The 15270-nt window shown below is 40.7% G+C and overlaps 1 protein-coding gene across 1 annotated transcript in view; it reads left to right on the top strand.

Annotated features, from left to right (window-relative positions):
• fyna (FYN proto-oncogene, Src family tyrosine kinase a) overlaps positions 1-12929 on the top strand; it is a 33406-nt gene extending 20477 nt beyond the window's left edge. The window contains exons 6-12 of the mRNA XM_050061367.1: positions 1063-1212; positions 1346-1510; positions 3167-3346; positions 3746-3822; positions 5800-5953; positions 8834-8965; positions 11338-12929. Coding sequence (XP_049917324.1) covers positions 1063-1212; positions 1346-1510; positions 3167-3346; positions 3746-3822; positions 5800-5953; positions 8834-8965; positions 11338-11546 — 1067 coding nt within the window. The 3' untranslated portion in view covers positions 11547-12929. The remainder of the gene's footprint in view (positions 1-1062; positions 1213-1345; positions 1511-3166; positions 3347-3745; positions 3823-5799; positions 5954-8833; positions 8966-11337) is intronic.
• Positions 12930-15270: the final 2341 nt, after the last annotated feature.

Below are 15270 nucleotides of genomic sequence, written 5' to 3'. Positions count from 1 at the left end.
TTAGGGTTAGGAAAAGATCATGGCGTGGGTTAAAATGAAAAAGAAAGTGACAAACAGTCACTAATGTCGGACTAATGGGATGTCGAACCAATGGGCTGTCGAACCAATGACATAGACCCGGAAACATAATCTTGGTTGCTGATGTTGTTCATTTCTCCCCAATTTTGCATTATAGTCCTGATGGAACATGTCTGGTTTTGCTCAGAACCTATTATTGGTGATTTTTAACTGTGAAAAGTGCCATTTTTTGCAGTCATACTTCGGCTGCAAGTAAACTGCTACATGTAGCTACATGCTAATGTCAGGGAAACATGTAATTTTAGATGCTGATGTTAATTTCTCCCCAATTTCTGATTATATTCCTGCTGGAATATGTGTGGTTGTGCTTAGCTGCTTTTATTGGTGATTTTTAATGGGAGAAAATGCGGCTATACAGTCATTCCCCAGCTGTGAGTACACTGCTACATGAAGCTACATGCTAATGTCAGAGAAACATCTAATCTTTGTTGCTGATGCTGTTAATTTCTTCCCAGTTTTGGATTATATTCCTGCTGGAACATGTCCTGTTGTGTTAAGAAGCTTTTACTGGTGATTATTCACAATAGAAAGTGCCGCTATGCTCTGGTATTGTCATTCTCCGGCTATAATGATAGTGCAGAGATGCCAAAACAAAGAAGACCTGGAATTTCCAATAGAGTGCAGGCTGGGCATTTTTGTGAGGGTGGGCTCAAGGAGACAGGTGCTAAAAGACAGAGGGTGAATACAGGTGTTTCAGCACAGATGGTATGGGGAAAATAAAGTGTTTTTCCAACATTAAAGCACGTAAACATGTCCTCGTAGAAACCCAAAATAGAAGTGCGAAACTCAAAAGTAGCATAATAGGTCCTCTTTAAAATTCAGATTAATATCATGTCATTAACCAGGCAGTTGCTCCATATTCATTGCCCTAATTATTTTGGACAATTTGCTTTATATACACTCGTTAAAACTTACCAGAGATTTTGCTCTAGTCTGCTAAACCCACCAGTTTCTTTCTTTATGGCTGTGCTGTCTCTGTTCCAGGGGCCTACTCTCTCTCCATCCAGGACTGGGATGATGTCAAGGGAGATCACGTCAAACACTATAAGATCCGCAAGCTGGACAGTGGAGGCTACTACATCACCACCAGAGCGCAGTTTGAGACGCTCCAGCAGCTCGTGCAGCACTACTCTGGTGAGACTCTGCCACAGTTATGGGGGATGTCATGACAGATCTGCGTCTGCTCTCCCTGCCTTTATATTACAATGTCATATGGCTTTATACGACTTTAACATCATTTGAAATTCAAACTGCGTGGTTGATCCAGCCAGGGCTGCGGGGCTGTGCTGCAGACTGATCGTACCGTGCCACAAAGGCATGCCTCGTCTGACTGACCTGTCCGTCAAAACCAAAGACGTGTGGGAGATCCCGCGGGAGTCGCTGCAGCTCATCAAACGTCTCGGCAACGGCCAGTTTGGGGAGGTCTGGATGGGTGCGTATCTTTTTGGCGTCCTCTTTTTGGCATGAATGGAGATTTGGACAGCTGTGAGCAGTGTTGCAACAACATACTGCATGTGTTGGATCATTCAAAACTAACACCCAGCTAATGTTACCCACAGGGAGGAGTGTTTGCTCTCAGTGATTTCATTTAGGAATTTAGATCTCTGTTGAATCTCAGTGTTCATTTGGACTGGAATACGATTTTTGAACTTCTCATGCTTTCTTCTTGCATTCAGAATCTGTACAGGCCTTTAGACCTTGTGAGAGATGGTGTCTGTATTTGTTAAGTCTAATTAGGTTTCTGTGCCATGGCTTATCTAAACTCAGTTTAGACACATTGTTTTAGTTTAGATGGAGTTTGTAAAACTTAATTTGTCACACATTGGATTGTGAAATGCTCCGTGTGAGTCTGAACATTTGTTGGTACCATAAACATGGATTAAGTCAAATCCAATAACGGATCCTTTTAACAAGATTTCAGCTAGTAGCAGCTTTTTAGTCTAGCTTGGTATATTAGGCAGGATTTTCTCACAACAACACAATGTATAAACTCAAACAGAAGTAATCCCTCTCAGTCATCACGACCCACTAGAATAGTGACCAATAGTCTTCATTTAGGGCCATTAGTCGACTAGTCGCCTGCATGTTTCTGATATTTATTTAATGATTATATTATATATTTTGGTTCTGATATTTATTTAATGATTATATTATATATTTTGGGTGGGGCAACACAATGGTTTGAGTTGAAGGTGTGAGAAAGAATAGTATCAGTAACATTGTTAACACTGTGCTACATTACAGAGAAATACAAAACCGTACTAATGAACCTTCATTAATATAGGCCTATATTTTATCTACAAGTGCACGTCACACACTGAGCGAGCCGCCTGTTAATGACGCTGTGGGCTAATGGGCATGTAGCTACTTCCATGTTTCAGATGATACGTCATGTTTGTAGTCGACCAATGAAGATGAGTTTACATATCACCTTGGGTTCGTCCTTCACCTTCTCAAAATGATCCCACACTTTGGATTTCCTGCCCGACATGTTATTAACTAGCCTGTGGAATAACCGCAGGTACCAGCCCTGGAAATTAACCTGACTCCTGTCTGACTGCTGAGCGTGGACACTTCCTGTGTCTGTCCTTTCAAATTAAATTCCCACATGGTCCAGCCATATAGGTTTTGATTTATTTTGACAAGGCGCAGCTCCTTAAAGAGTCTCCCTTTTTCTTTTTTCTGGGACTTATCAACTAATTAAATCTTGCCGACTAATGATCCTTCTGGTCGACTAATGTTTGGTCAGCTATTCGGGGGACAGCCCTATTATTTTCATTATGGGTATCCTGTTGCAGCACATAATACCTTACTAAGTTTTGTACTTGAGCAACTCCAGCCCCTATCTGTAGCCAGTTATCTGCTCTACACTTTTTAAACTAACACGGGTGATAAAAATCTCAAGGTAACTGAAGGATAATGTCAGTAGCTTTCAGTCACGCATTACTTTCATATGCTTCCATTCCTTTCAGACTATACATTACATTTTTAAACGCTGAATATCTCCCATTGAAATAAATACCAGCCACTAACCTCCAGAGAATTACCCTTGAACATTAACAGCCTCTTTTTTAATTTTGATTGTCAGGCACGTGGAACGGCACCACCAAGGTGGCGGTGAAGACTCTGAAGCCCGGCACAATGTCGCCTGAGTCCTTCCTGGAGGAGGCTCAGATCATGAAGAAGCTCCGACACGACAAGCTGGTGCAGCTGTATGCCGTGGTGTCCGAAGAACCCATCTACATCGTCACTGAGTACATGTGCAAAGGTATATGCTATTTTAAACTGACACTAAAAAAGACACTATGAATATTACATACATGCATTTGTGCACACCTACACAGGGTGTACATAATTTATACATCTGCATGGACAGCACAGTGTGTGTCCTTCTTCATGGCATATCCACATCACTATACGGTAACGAATACTGTGATACAAATACAAGTTGTGGTTTTGAAGGCGAACACAGTTACCACAGCGATAACTAACAAATAAAGGTTTGAGCCAAGTGTGACGTGTGGCAGGAATCCCAGAATCGATGTCACATTAGGCTGCAATGTTTTGCTTCAGTTTTCATCCAAAGCCGAGTTAAGATCTACCAGCTGAAGACAATACGAGGCAACAGATCCTGACTTGTTTTTCATCCTCTGTTTTCTTTTTATAGGGAGTTTGCTTGACTTCCTAAAAGATGGGGAAGGTCGAGGCCTCAAACTGCCAAATCTAGTGGACATGGCAGCTCAGGTACGCTGCTGAAAAGGATCTGAAGTCTGTGGATTTGTTTCCAGAGCACTCTGAAGGAGGATTTGTTTTTCTAAGAGCTTTCTTTATTTACTTTAACCACCTCCAGCTGTTTGCAATTTATTCATTTAAGCTCAGTGTTGCACGTTTACAGCCATTTCCATCTTGATGTTAAGCCCAGTGTTTACAGTTTCATTAGGCAGCGTCTCATTTCAGCAGGCCAAGATGGCAGAATTTCAAAAGTATGAACTTAGCACATTGTTACTTACCAGACTGGCTGGTATAATACGACCAGATGAACAATAAAGTTTCTAAAGTTCAGTGATTTAGCGTCACGGGTGAAGCACTCACTCGCTGTTTTGTAGCTGTGATTCTGCACTTCCTGTGACACTAGAGTGTTTTCAGTTAAAGGGACAGTTCACCCTAAAATCAAACATACATATTTTTCCTCACCTGTAGTGCTGTTTATCAGTCTGCATTGTTTTGTCCCCCTTCTCTACAGTCGTAGGCTGGCTTGGCTTGGCTTGGCTTGGTTTGGTTTGGGCCGACAGCCCATCACAGCAGGGATCTGCATTTCTGTGGTTTCTCCGGCTGTTTCTGCTTTCACTCTTCTTCCCTGCTGTATTATTAGACTTGCCTTTATTATTGCTATTATTATAGAAGACAAACTGCCAACAAAGTTCCACTAATTCAGTAAAAACACATTCCATCTCCTATAGATTCTTCACAATAAAAGTCCAACAATATTTTGTTATGTACAAACTTTTATTGTGAAGCACCAAAATAAGGAAATGTTGAGTTTTCGAGCAGCAACTTCACACAAATTCTTATATGGCTGACAGCAAACATGAAACAGTAAAATAAAGCAGATATCTAAAGTACAAACAGGAAGCAGGAGAGAAACTAAACTCCAAACCACAGAGATTAAGTTAGAAGCTACAGAAGTGCTGAGAGCTGAACAAACAGAGACTTTTAAAAAAGCCTTCCTCTCTGGTCTCCTGCAGACAGAGGTGAGTAGAGTCTGCAACACACATGCTGTTTAGAGGGAAGAACTAGGGCTTTTTGGGGTTGGTTGTGGTTGGAGAGATGTCACCACTACCCGCCATCTTGGTCCATCTCCGGCGCAGCTTGGCGTGGCACAGCACGTCAAAGCTGACAATGGAAACACAAATTGGTGCGGCAGGGCTTTACTCGGCTCAGCCAAGAGTGACAATGGAAAAAGAGTATTGGTGTGAGTTGCCGGGTGTTGAAGATATCGGCCGTAGAGATGCCTTCTCTTTCCAGAAATCATGACCCAGTTACTCAAGATGATCCACAGACCTTGTAGTGAGCAGTTTCATGTAGGAACTATTTTCTGTCTACCGAACTACATCCCCCAAATGTCACCACGTAGAAGGAAGCATAAATCTATAGCTAGCTCACCTAGCACCACTGAGCTAGCTAACATTGCAGCTCAGCAGAAGAGGATGCCATTAGTATTTACATCTCACACTATCACAAGCAACAGCCTCTCATCCATGAGATGCACGCTTCCTTCTGCGCAGTGATACAGTTGGCAGGTGTTGTTTGACAGAAAAAAGTTCCAATACGAAACTCACAACAAGGTCTGTGGATTATTGTAAGTAACTGGGTCATGATTTCTGGAAAGAGACATTGCTTTTCAAATGTATTTTTGGCGCTTTGGTCACCACAAGCCGAGAGCCATCTAGTTTCATTATATTAAAGTAGGTGAACATCTCTATGGCCGATATCGCCAACACTCGGCAACTCACACCAAAACAATCTAGACTGATAAAAAGAATTTTGATTTTAGGGTGAACTGTCCCTTTAAGAGATCGCACTCTCTTTTGCAGCTCCACCTTTTTAAGCTCATAAAATACCTGTTAACATACACACAAATCTTGCCTACAACAGATTTAATCACCTTGAAACTGTTCTGTGACATGACGTTCACTGTTACAAAATATCACCATCTCCCAGGTGGCAGCAGGCATGGCATATATTGAGAGGATGAACTACATCCACAGAGACCTGCGCTCTGCTAACATCCTCGTCGGAGACAGTCTGGTGTGTAAGATCGCTGACTTTGGTCTGGCCAGGCTCATCGAGGACAATGAATACACAGCAAGACAAGGTAGGCCTACTAAGTTTGGTTGCACCAGCTTTTAGTAAATCCATCACTGCGTTTGTGTGAGAAATTCTTCCTAAGTTCTTAGCAATGAATGATTTAGTTATTCATGGGGTTGCATGCAGAGTTTTAACCTGTAAATAATTAAGTCATGTGTAAATCGGTTGCTGGGAAACATCTGTAGCACAGTCCAAGGTATCACAAGCTGTAACACAACATCCAAATAACAGTTTCAGAAGGCCAAACAACATATAAAAGTTAACTGCCAGTCCTTTGTAATAAACTTTATTTATATATATAGCCCTTTAAATGTTTAATTCTGACTCACTGCAGGCACTTTAAGACGTTTAAAATATTTAACAGTAGACACTTTAAATGTTTTAAAATGTTATAGAATTTCTTATTGCTGTTGTCTTTAATTTATTTTTATTTATATATAGTTTTAAGGGAAAAAAGAGCCAGGGCAAATTAATTTCACTGCATTTGAATGAACATTGTACTTTTTTTATTGATTGTAGCACCAGTTTAACCAGTATATACATATACACACATACCACTCTATGTATATATGTATAAAACATTTTTTAAAACCCTTTAACACTTTGTAAGCTGAGCAAATTGACTTGAAATTAAATATGGGAAGAAGGCAATGAGCAATTTAAGAAGATATTACCCCAAAAATAGCACAAAATTAGTTTTAAAAAAAATGTACAAGAAAATTACCTGGAAAAAAATCAAATTTTTTTTTTAAATAAATAAAATAATACAAAATAATAAGGAAATGACCTGAAAAAATGCTCAAAATAATAATTCTGTAACAACTGCAAATAAATTATTATGATAATTATAAATACAGTTTCGTGGACTTTTTCCCTAGCCTTTTATTTTTCTTTTACGATCTCTAAATCTACTAATTTCTTGCAATTTGTTCATCACCCTTTTTCCAATGATTTCAAAAGAAATCAAACCAATTTGCTTCAGGTTCAAAAGTTTAAATCCTTGTGAAAGGCATCTAAATGCAGCACAAGAAAATGGATGTCGATCCAGGTCTCTAAGGATTAATATGGATGAGTAAACTAAACTTAAACTTGATATGCAAACATGGAGGAATATGTGTCTCAGCGTTAGTAGTATTCATAATGTAACCAGAGGCAGAGGCACGTAGCTGAACCTGAAAACACAAACATTATACACGTATTGGATTCAGCGTGACTTACACGTCTTGAGTATATTATTATCTACAGTGTCCATTTTGAATCAAAGTCTGTAAATCAGCTTAGAAATCACTTGATAAAGACACTCTGTATATCTCCAGAACTTGCCTGAGAAGTAGCACGTTTTTAAGTTTTCTTCTGTATTAAAGAAATCTAGTGATGTAAACAAATGTAGGCTGATGCCAGTGCATTTAATGTTTGTCCGACGCTGTTAAACAGCATTCTAGTCCAGTGGTTCCCAACAGGTCCAGCCACAGGGTCCAGATTTCTCTGTAGCCATTAGTTAAAAGTCCACACAGTTATATATATTCAGTATCATGACAGTGTTCCGCCATGTCATCGAGCTAGTTTGCTGTCTCTGCTAAGTAGCTGTCCATTATTCACTCACTCTACAGCAGGAAATGGGACTTCAAAATAAAAGCCCTGCACCGGAAATTCTGTGTGTTTTTTACAAACCTTTGCGACACGTTTGCGAGTCACTTGCGGTCCATTCAGAATGGACCCACAACCCACTTTTGGACTGCACCCACCAGTTGGGAACCACTGCTGTCGTCTATTATCCGGTCAAATGTGTCCTCCATGTTATGTATTACATCTTTTACTCATGTATTACCAATCTCACTGCTAATGTTAGTTTTGCTATTTGGTTCGTTTTGCACCTGGTGTAACTTAAAAAATTTAGTGATGACTAAAATCTACTTAAGTTAGTTTTGCAGCGTTTTACATTCCTGTTTTAAGTCAGTGACGTGTAAATTTTCACTTAGTAAGTCAGCACTAATGGTAAAACAAGGTATGCAGGATGCAGAGAGACGGATTCAGATCTAGATGCAGAGATGCATGCAGAGAGAGGAGATGTAGGTTTGCAGGATTTTGCAGGAAGAGAGGTCGGCTTGTGATTTGTGTATCTGTCCTGTAGTACTGTCGTAGTCCCAAACCACAGCATCTCCGGAAAACCTCACTGTCAGAGGAAAAAGTTGGCGGGCTGGCAGATGACTTATTCCATTTAGGCAAGACACATTTTACAAACCGACACACGCACACACACACGCTACTTTTCAGAACGAGTAGAGTAAACGAGCAGGAATTTGCCTTGGTGACACCAGTGGAAAACAGAACCACATGTGGTTGCAGCGTGGCACAAAGACAACAGAACATCGCTCTTACACAAGGGCACAGTGCGGGATTTAAGACGGAGCATGCTGTACACAAAAATCCATCTGTCATCGAGTATCTGGATTGAAGGATGAGGACTAAAGTGGCCCTGCCCTGAATCACTCAAACGCTGTTCTCCCATGATTGTTTTGGCAGACGTGAACTGCACCAGGAGGACTTCCAGACTCTGTTAGTCACTCTGTCAACATGTTCAGCCACTCGTTTGCTAGTGATTGAAATGTTTACTTGTTCAACTTGGGCCAAGTGCAAACTGAGCGAGATAATGGAATTGTTCCGTTTTTCCCCTGGTGGGATGTTATCACGTCCTCATGTGTCTCTGCACTAATGAAATCACACATGAAGTAAAATATTCACACAGAGGAGACTGACCTACTTAATCCTTAGGTTTCGGTAAAGGTTGTTGCTTCATTTCTGCTGTAACACAACATTACTGCCTGAATAACAGTGAAATAAAAAAAAAATGTCACAGCAGCTTGAGAAAGTTCTGAATTTCTTCTAGGTGCAAAGTTTCCAATAAAGTGGACTGCTCCTGAGGCCGCTCTCTACGGGAAGTTCACCATCAAGTCGGACGTGTGGTCGTTTGGCATCCTGCTGACGGAGCTGGTGACCAAGGGCAGAGTGCCATATCCAGGTGAGAGTGTGCCACTCTTCACAGCCCCAGATGATTGCTCACATTTGATTAATGCAGAGTGTGTGAGGGCATTCGAGTCTGCTGAGACGCTAGCCGTGGTTCTGTGAGCTATAAACAGACCAGCATGTTGCATAATGTACATCACATTGTGCATTATGCAGAGCAGTGAGCCCAGAAGGCTGCATGAACGTGTGCGGTGACTGTGTTTTTGTTTATCTGCTGTAAACATTTTGACATTATATCCTGGGTATTTAAATAAGTAACAGAGTAACAGTAAAGATGAAAGAGCTCAATTTCATAAACAACTTTAAGTATAATCAGATTTTGAGATTTATGACCATTTGTAAATCAGTTAGTCGTGACGTGTTACCTTGATTTTGTAAAGAAAACTTTGTTTCTCTTGCATATCTACACAGAAAACAAGGAAGTTACTAATTTATTAGGGACCAGGATTAAAAAACAGTAAAATTATGGTATAATCCAAGTCTTATTTATCCAGTTGTATGCTCAGTACTTCCCAAACACATGTATTTTTGCTAAAACCTTACTATTTGAAACTGAAATGAAAGTGAAACTCATGTATGCTCTCTTCAAAGCCAGACTCAAATCGTGTTTTTAGTGAAAATGCAAAGTGTTTGGGAATGACTGATGTTTCAATATAGTTTTCAAATCAAAATCAAATCAACTTTATTTATATGGCACTTTTCATACGACAGTAACACAAAGTGCCTCACAGAGTTTTGCTGTTGTTAAGCGTGGTCCCCAATCAATCAATACAAAACAACGCCATTTTCTGCAGAGGCATGCAAGAAAATTCAATTCAGTTCAGTTTTATTTAGAAAGTCCAATATCACAAATCACAATTTGCCACAACAACATCCCTCTGTCCTTAGGACCCTCAAAGCAGATAAGGAAAACTCCCCATAAAAACCCCTTTAACAGGGAAAAAAAATGGTAGAAACCTCAGGAAGAGCAACTGAGGAGGGATCCCTCTTCCAGGACCGACAGGTGTGCAATAGATGTCGTACAGAACAGATCAACATGATAAATTAACAGTAATATATATGACAAAATGAGACATAAAGAGAGACAGAGAGAGATGCAGGGCAGACAGTAGCGTACAACATCATTAATTTAAGTAATAATATTATAATAATAATAATAATAATAATAATAATAATAATAACAACAGTAATTGTGGTACAATATGTTGAAAGTATATATTAATATCTGATAGTATACATATGTGACAATAATCATATGTGTATAATAACAGTAGAAGTATGACTAATGATAACAGCAGCAGCAGGAGGCATCTAGCAGGACCACAGCAGCAGCATAACCACACACGTCACACTATCCAGGCACCACTGTGATACGAGATGCCAGACAGTGGAGCACAAAGGTGAATTAGCGATATGAAATAATAGGACATGAATGTTAGCAAGTGAAGGATAACCAGCTTTTCAGAAACTAAGGAGAGAGAGAGAGAGAGAAGGAGAGAAGGGACTCTGTGTGTTATAGGCCTAAGTCAGCCTTACTAGGGGCTGGTCCAAGACAAGTCTAAGCCAGCCCCTACCAATAAAGGAAAGTCTGAAGTCTAGTCTTAAATGTGGAGACAGTGTCTGCCTCCCGGACTGAAACACTTTTCTTCATGAATTAAAGATAACACAGCATGACTAATTGTTTTACACATCGTCATTTTGTCCGTGAAGTACTTACTCAATTATGGAAGGTAATTGTTGACCTTTTGGAACACCAAAATAATCGTAGCTCAAAGGTCCACTTACTTACTTACTTTTAGAGATTTCAACAGCATTTTTAGTCTCTATTTTGTATTCACTCTAAATTCGAGTTAGACTTGCACTTGCATACACGCACTCAGTTATTCTTTCCGCTGTTAGATGTCCTGACATTTTTACTGTTACTGTGGAAACTCCTCATGAAGGAGGCCGTTAAATTGAGACAGTGATGTGAGGTTGTTAAAGACTGGACTCACCCAGGATACCATCTGTTTGACTTGAGCTCTACAGATCATCCAAAACCCTGACAGACTCAAACACAGCTTTTTCCCACAGTAATAAGGTCTTTGAATGACTCTAAATACACAGGATGACTCTTTTTCATGAGTATAATTACAACACTCTTTATGCAATATTCACAAACATACTGTGTGTAGTTTTTGCCTGTTACACTAATTTATTGTTTAACATTTTTATTGCTTAGATTGATGGTTGAATGTATGGAGAATGTGTTTTTTTAACTGTCAGCACCTTACAGGAGTAGCACTTGTAATTTCGTTGTGTTTCTTTAATGAGACAATGACAATAAAAGGCATTCTGATTCTCATTTCTCCGCGCTCCTCTCTCCAGGCATGAACAACCGCGAGGTGCTGGAGCAGGTTGAGCGGGGCTACCGGATGCCGTGCCCGCAGGACTGCCCCTCGTCCCTGCACGAGCTGATGGTGCAGTGCTGGAAGAAAGACCCGGAGGAGAGGCCCACCTTCGAGTACCTGCAGGCCTTTTTGGAGGACTACTTCACTGCCACTGAGCCTCAGTACCAGCCGGGGGATAATCTCTGAGCGCCGCTGCCCTCATCTCATGTCATTCCGCCGGCTTTCCACCAGAGGGAGCCAGACTCCACCTGTTCCCTCTCATTATGTGGCTGTAACAATTCAAAGCTCATTGACTGACTTCTTGACTTCCAAGCTTCACACAAACAGGGACGGCCGCTGCCCCGACAGCAAACTGACTATCAAATCAAAGGATGTTTCGGAGGTGGGATGACTGAGGAGTTAAAAATGACTGCCATGGATGAACGAGATGTTGTGTAACTTGTACGTAGTGTAAATATAAATTGCTTGTTTACTTATCTCTTTTTTGTTTCATTTTATATTACTTTTGATATTTTGGAAATGTGTGGATTTTTTTTTTAATCCAAAGTTATTTCAGATTTACGGCTCGTAGAAAAACCGTGTGAGGCTCACAGTTGGTAACAAAATCGTGACATAATAATTGTAGGAATGGTAATAGTTAGACATCGTGGACACCGAAGCGTCTCGGAAGTTTTTCTGGGAGTCCACCAACCTTTTTTTACAAGGTGAATATAACGATACTGCTCTCCTCTTCTCAAGGAACTTAGATGTACTATAACACCTGTTCTTGCCTTTTCATGTTTAGTAATATTCTTATAATGTAAGGGAATGCCTTCATGCTTTCTACACACTAACTTAGTGCATCATGGACTCCTCCACCCAAACGTGTATGGCATCTGCACTAATATTAAGTGCATTCATCGCATTTCAGCTTCAGCCAATGAGTTCTAGATCGGCTTAAAGTAACTTTTAGTTTGGCTTCTTGTGGTTGAAAAGGAGGCCGACTTCCTCTCCAACTGCAACCATTGTTCGGCTGACTGCTTATTATACTGGCAATATTTTAAAAATGTATGTTGCATTATTGTATGGCAGCAGGCTGTGTAAGAATTCTAGTCTTTTCGCTTCGGCAGCCAAACAAACAAACTGCCACTTACATTGACGGGAATGAAGGAAGTGACCTGTGTTCGTCCCTCCATAATGTGTATCTGGGAATAACATGTTGTTTACGAGACCAAACATGTTTATTTCACTGTGTTACTTTTGCTCAGCATCTCGGCCAGTCTTGCGTGTCGTTAAGATTACATAATTATGTGATTCTTCTGCAGTGAATCTGCAGTTTCCGGATGACATTTTATCATCCTCAAGTATCAAACTTCTCTCTGTGTGCATTCCAGGACGATACACCATGTCTGTGCGTATTTAAGTTGCTTCTCACGGGTGGAAAAGTGAGCAAAAACAAAAAGTTTTTGTATCACTTTGTTTGCCCCGGTTCAGTAGATATACAGAAAATGTTTTTGGTCTCTGCATTATTTATTGTCTCTGTCTGTTACTTGTACACATCTGGTTTTGAAATAAACAATCTTGCCATCATTGTCCTGTGGGCTCGCCACTTTGAAACAATCGCCACTGAACACTTGTCAGCAGAGGTGTGGACTCGAGTCACATGACTAGGACTCAAGTCAGACTGGAGTCGCAAATTTGATTAGTTTAGACTCTACAAAATAGGCAAAAGAGACTTGACTTGGGCTTGAACACCACTGACTCATGACTTCACTTGGGCTTGAACCTTTTGACTTGAAAATAATTGAAACCTTCCCCCAAGCCAAAAGGCTACGTAGTGTGTGATGTAAAAGGCGTGCCACGAATTTATTCGTTCCCCTTTGTTTCCTGAATCAAGAAACGTTTATTCCCAGCAAGTCAACACCTAATCCACTTTGTTTGAACTGATCCAACAGGATCCAGTCAAGTTGCAGGAGAGAACCATAAAGAACTGATGTTATTGAATGTCAGCTTGAAAAATTTATACTAAGATAATTTTGGCTTTGTGTAGAAACTACGCAGTCATCAACAAAGAATTAGACTATGCAAAACGTTCAAGTTGAAAATTACAATTGCAGGGCGGCACAGGGGTGCAGTGGTTATCATGGGGTGGGGCGTCCGAAACCTGTGTCAAGTTTGTATGTTCTCCCTGTGTCAGCGTGGGTTTTCTCCGGGTGCTCCAGCTTCCTCCCACAGTCCAAAGACATGCAGGTTAATTGGTGACTCTAAATTGTCCATAGGTGTGAATGTGAGTGTGAATGGTTGTCTGTCTCTCTGTGTCAGCCCTGTGATAGTCTGGTGACCTGTCCAGGGTGTACCCTGCCTCTCGCCCAGTGTCAGCTGGGATAGGATCCAGCCCTTGACCCCCAACAGGATAAGAGGTTACAGAAAATGAATGAAGGAAAATTACAGACAGAGATGCAACAACTTTCCAAGTACGTAAGACATTTGACGTATCAGTCAGTCCTCTCTCTCCCACCTCCAACTGGCTCAGAAAGCCACTGCCAGACTCCTCATAGGTACCTGGAGGAGAGACCATATCCCACCTGTTTTATCCTCTCTCTACTGAATTGATTCTAAGGTTCTCCTGTTTGTCTACAAAGCCCTTAATGGTCTGACCCCATCCTACATCACAGACTTACTAACCCCTTATTCTACCCTCAGGTCCCTCAGGTCAGCTGAGCAGGGGCTCCTCGCTGTCCCGCGCTCCAGATTCAAGCTCACAGCAAGTGTCTGCCCCCAAATTGTGGAACAGCATCCCTAATCAGATCTGCCCCCTCCACTGACTCTTTCAAGTCCAGACTCAAAACCTTCCTTTATTCATTAGGGTTTGAGTCCCCCTGATGTGGCTTTCTCTGAGCTGTGTACCTGAAAGTTATGTTGCCTCTTTGGTCAACGTAAGGTGTTTTTAAACGTGCTTTATAAATAAATTTGAGCCGAGGTAAGTTAATATCAACAAAGTTAACAAGCTAATGTGAACTTAACAGCTTAGTAACTTTATAACAAACTTAGTTTAAGAAATGAATACAAATTTTGAAAAGCGTTCATGATTTTTTACATATTAATCTGTTGTTAAAATGGCATTTTGTTTGGTGAAGAGTGGATAATGGCTTCTTTAGGACTTGAAATTCAAACTTTAGGACTTGAGACTTGACTTGTGGCTTCAGTGCAAAGACTTGAGATTTACTTGTGACTTGCAAAACAGTGCCTTGATCCCATCTCTGTTAGTAACTAGATTAGAAGCTTCCCAGACTGCAAACCTTTTACAGAGAACACGCAGCAGATGTGGAAAAAGGTGTCAACAGAAATCCATCACTGTTGTGTGAATGCGTGCAGCTGAAATGACTGATGATTGAGGGTGACTGATGCTTTGTGGTTTTCCCTCAGGCTGAACTTGATACAAGGGCAACATGACTGAACTCAGGATATATGCAAATCACACAGTAGGTGTCCACCCGACAATTAGAGTGCGTTCAACAGGATAGTGGAGCAATCTCTAATTTAATACCTGTTGACTTTGTATTTGTTGTAGATGCATTTTGTCGTGGTTTCAGCTTTTTATTTGTTTGGAGTTTCTGTTCAGGCTAAAATAGACTTTTTTGTGGAATTTTGTTTGACTTTAGTCTCTTGTTAGTCGTTTTGAGTACATCTTAAAAGCATTACAGCCCATGTGTTGTTGTTGCTTCTACATTTGAGCAACATTTCAAGGAAAATCATTTCAGCAAAATGTTTTTTTAACAGGTAATTCTAAGAATAAGACTCCACTTATGAAAGCTATCCTCTATTTCCTGGCTAATCTGGCTGAGCAACACAAACACTGCATTCTTGCCTCTGATTGGACGCAGCTGAAGCAGTGAAGAATTTGCATACAGCAGTCTGGAGCGCACACAAG

The sequence above is a fragment of the Epinephelus moara genome, chromosome 14 (assembly GCF_006386435.1).
Source record: "Epinephelus moara isolate mb chromosome 14, YSFRI_EMoa_1.0, whole genome shotgun sequence".
NCBI classification, from domain to species: Eukaryota; Metazoa; Chordata; class Actinopteri; order Perciformes; family Serranidae; genus Epinephelus; species Epinephelus moara.
Note: the sequence above shows the minus strand (reverse complement) of the source record. Positions and strands in the feature narration are given on the sequence as shown.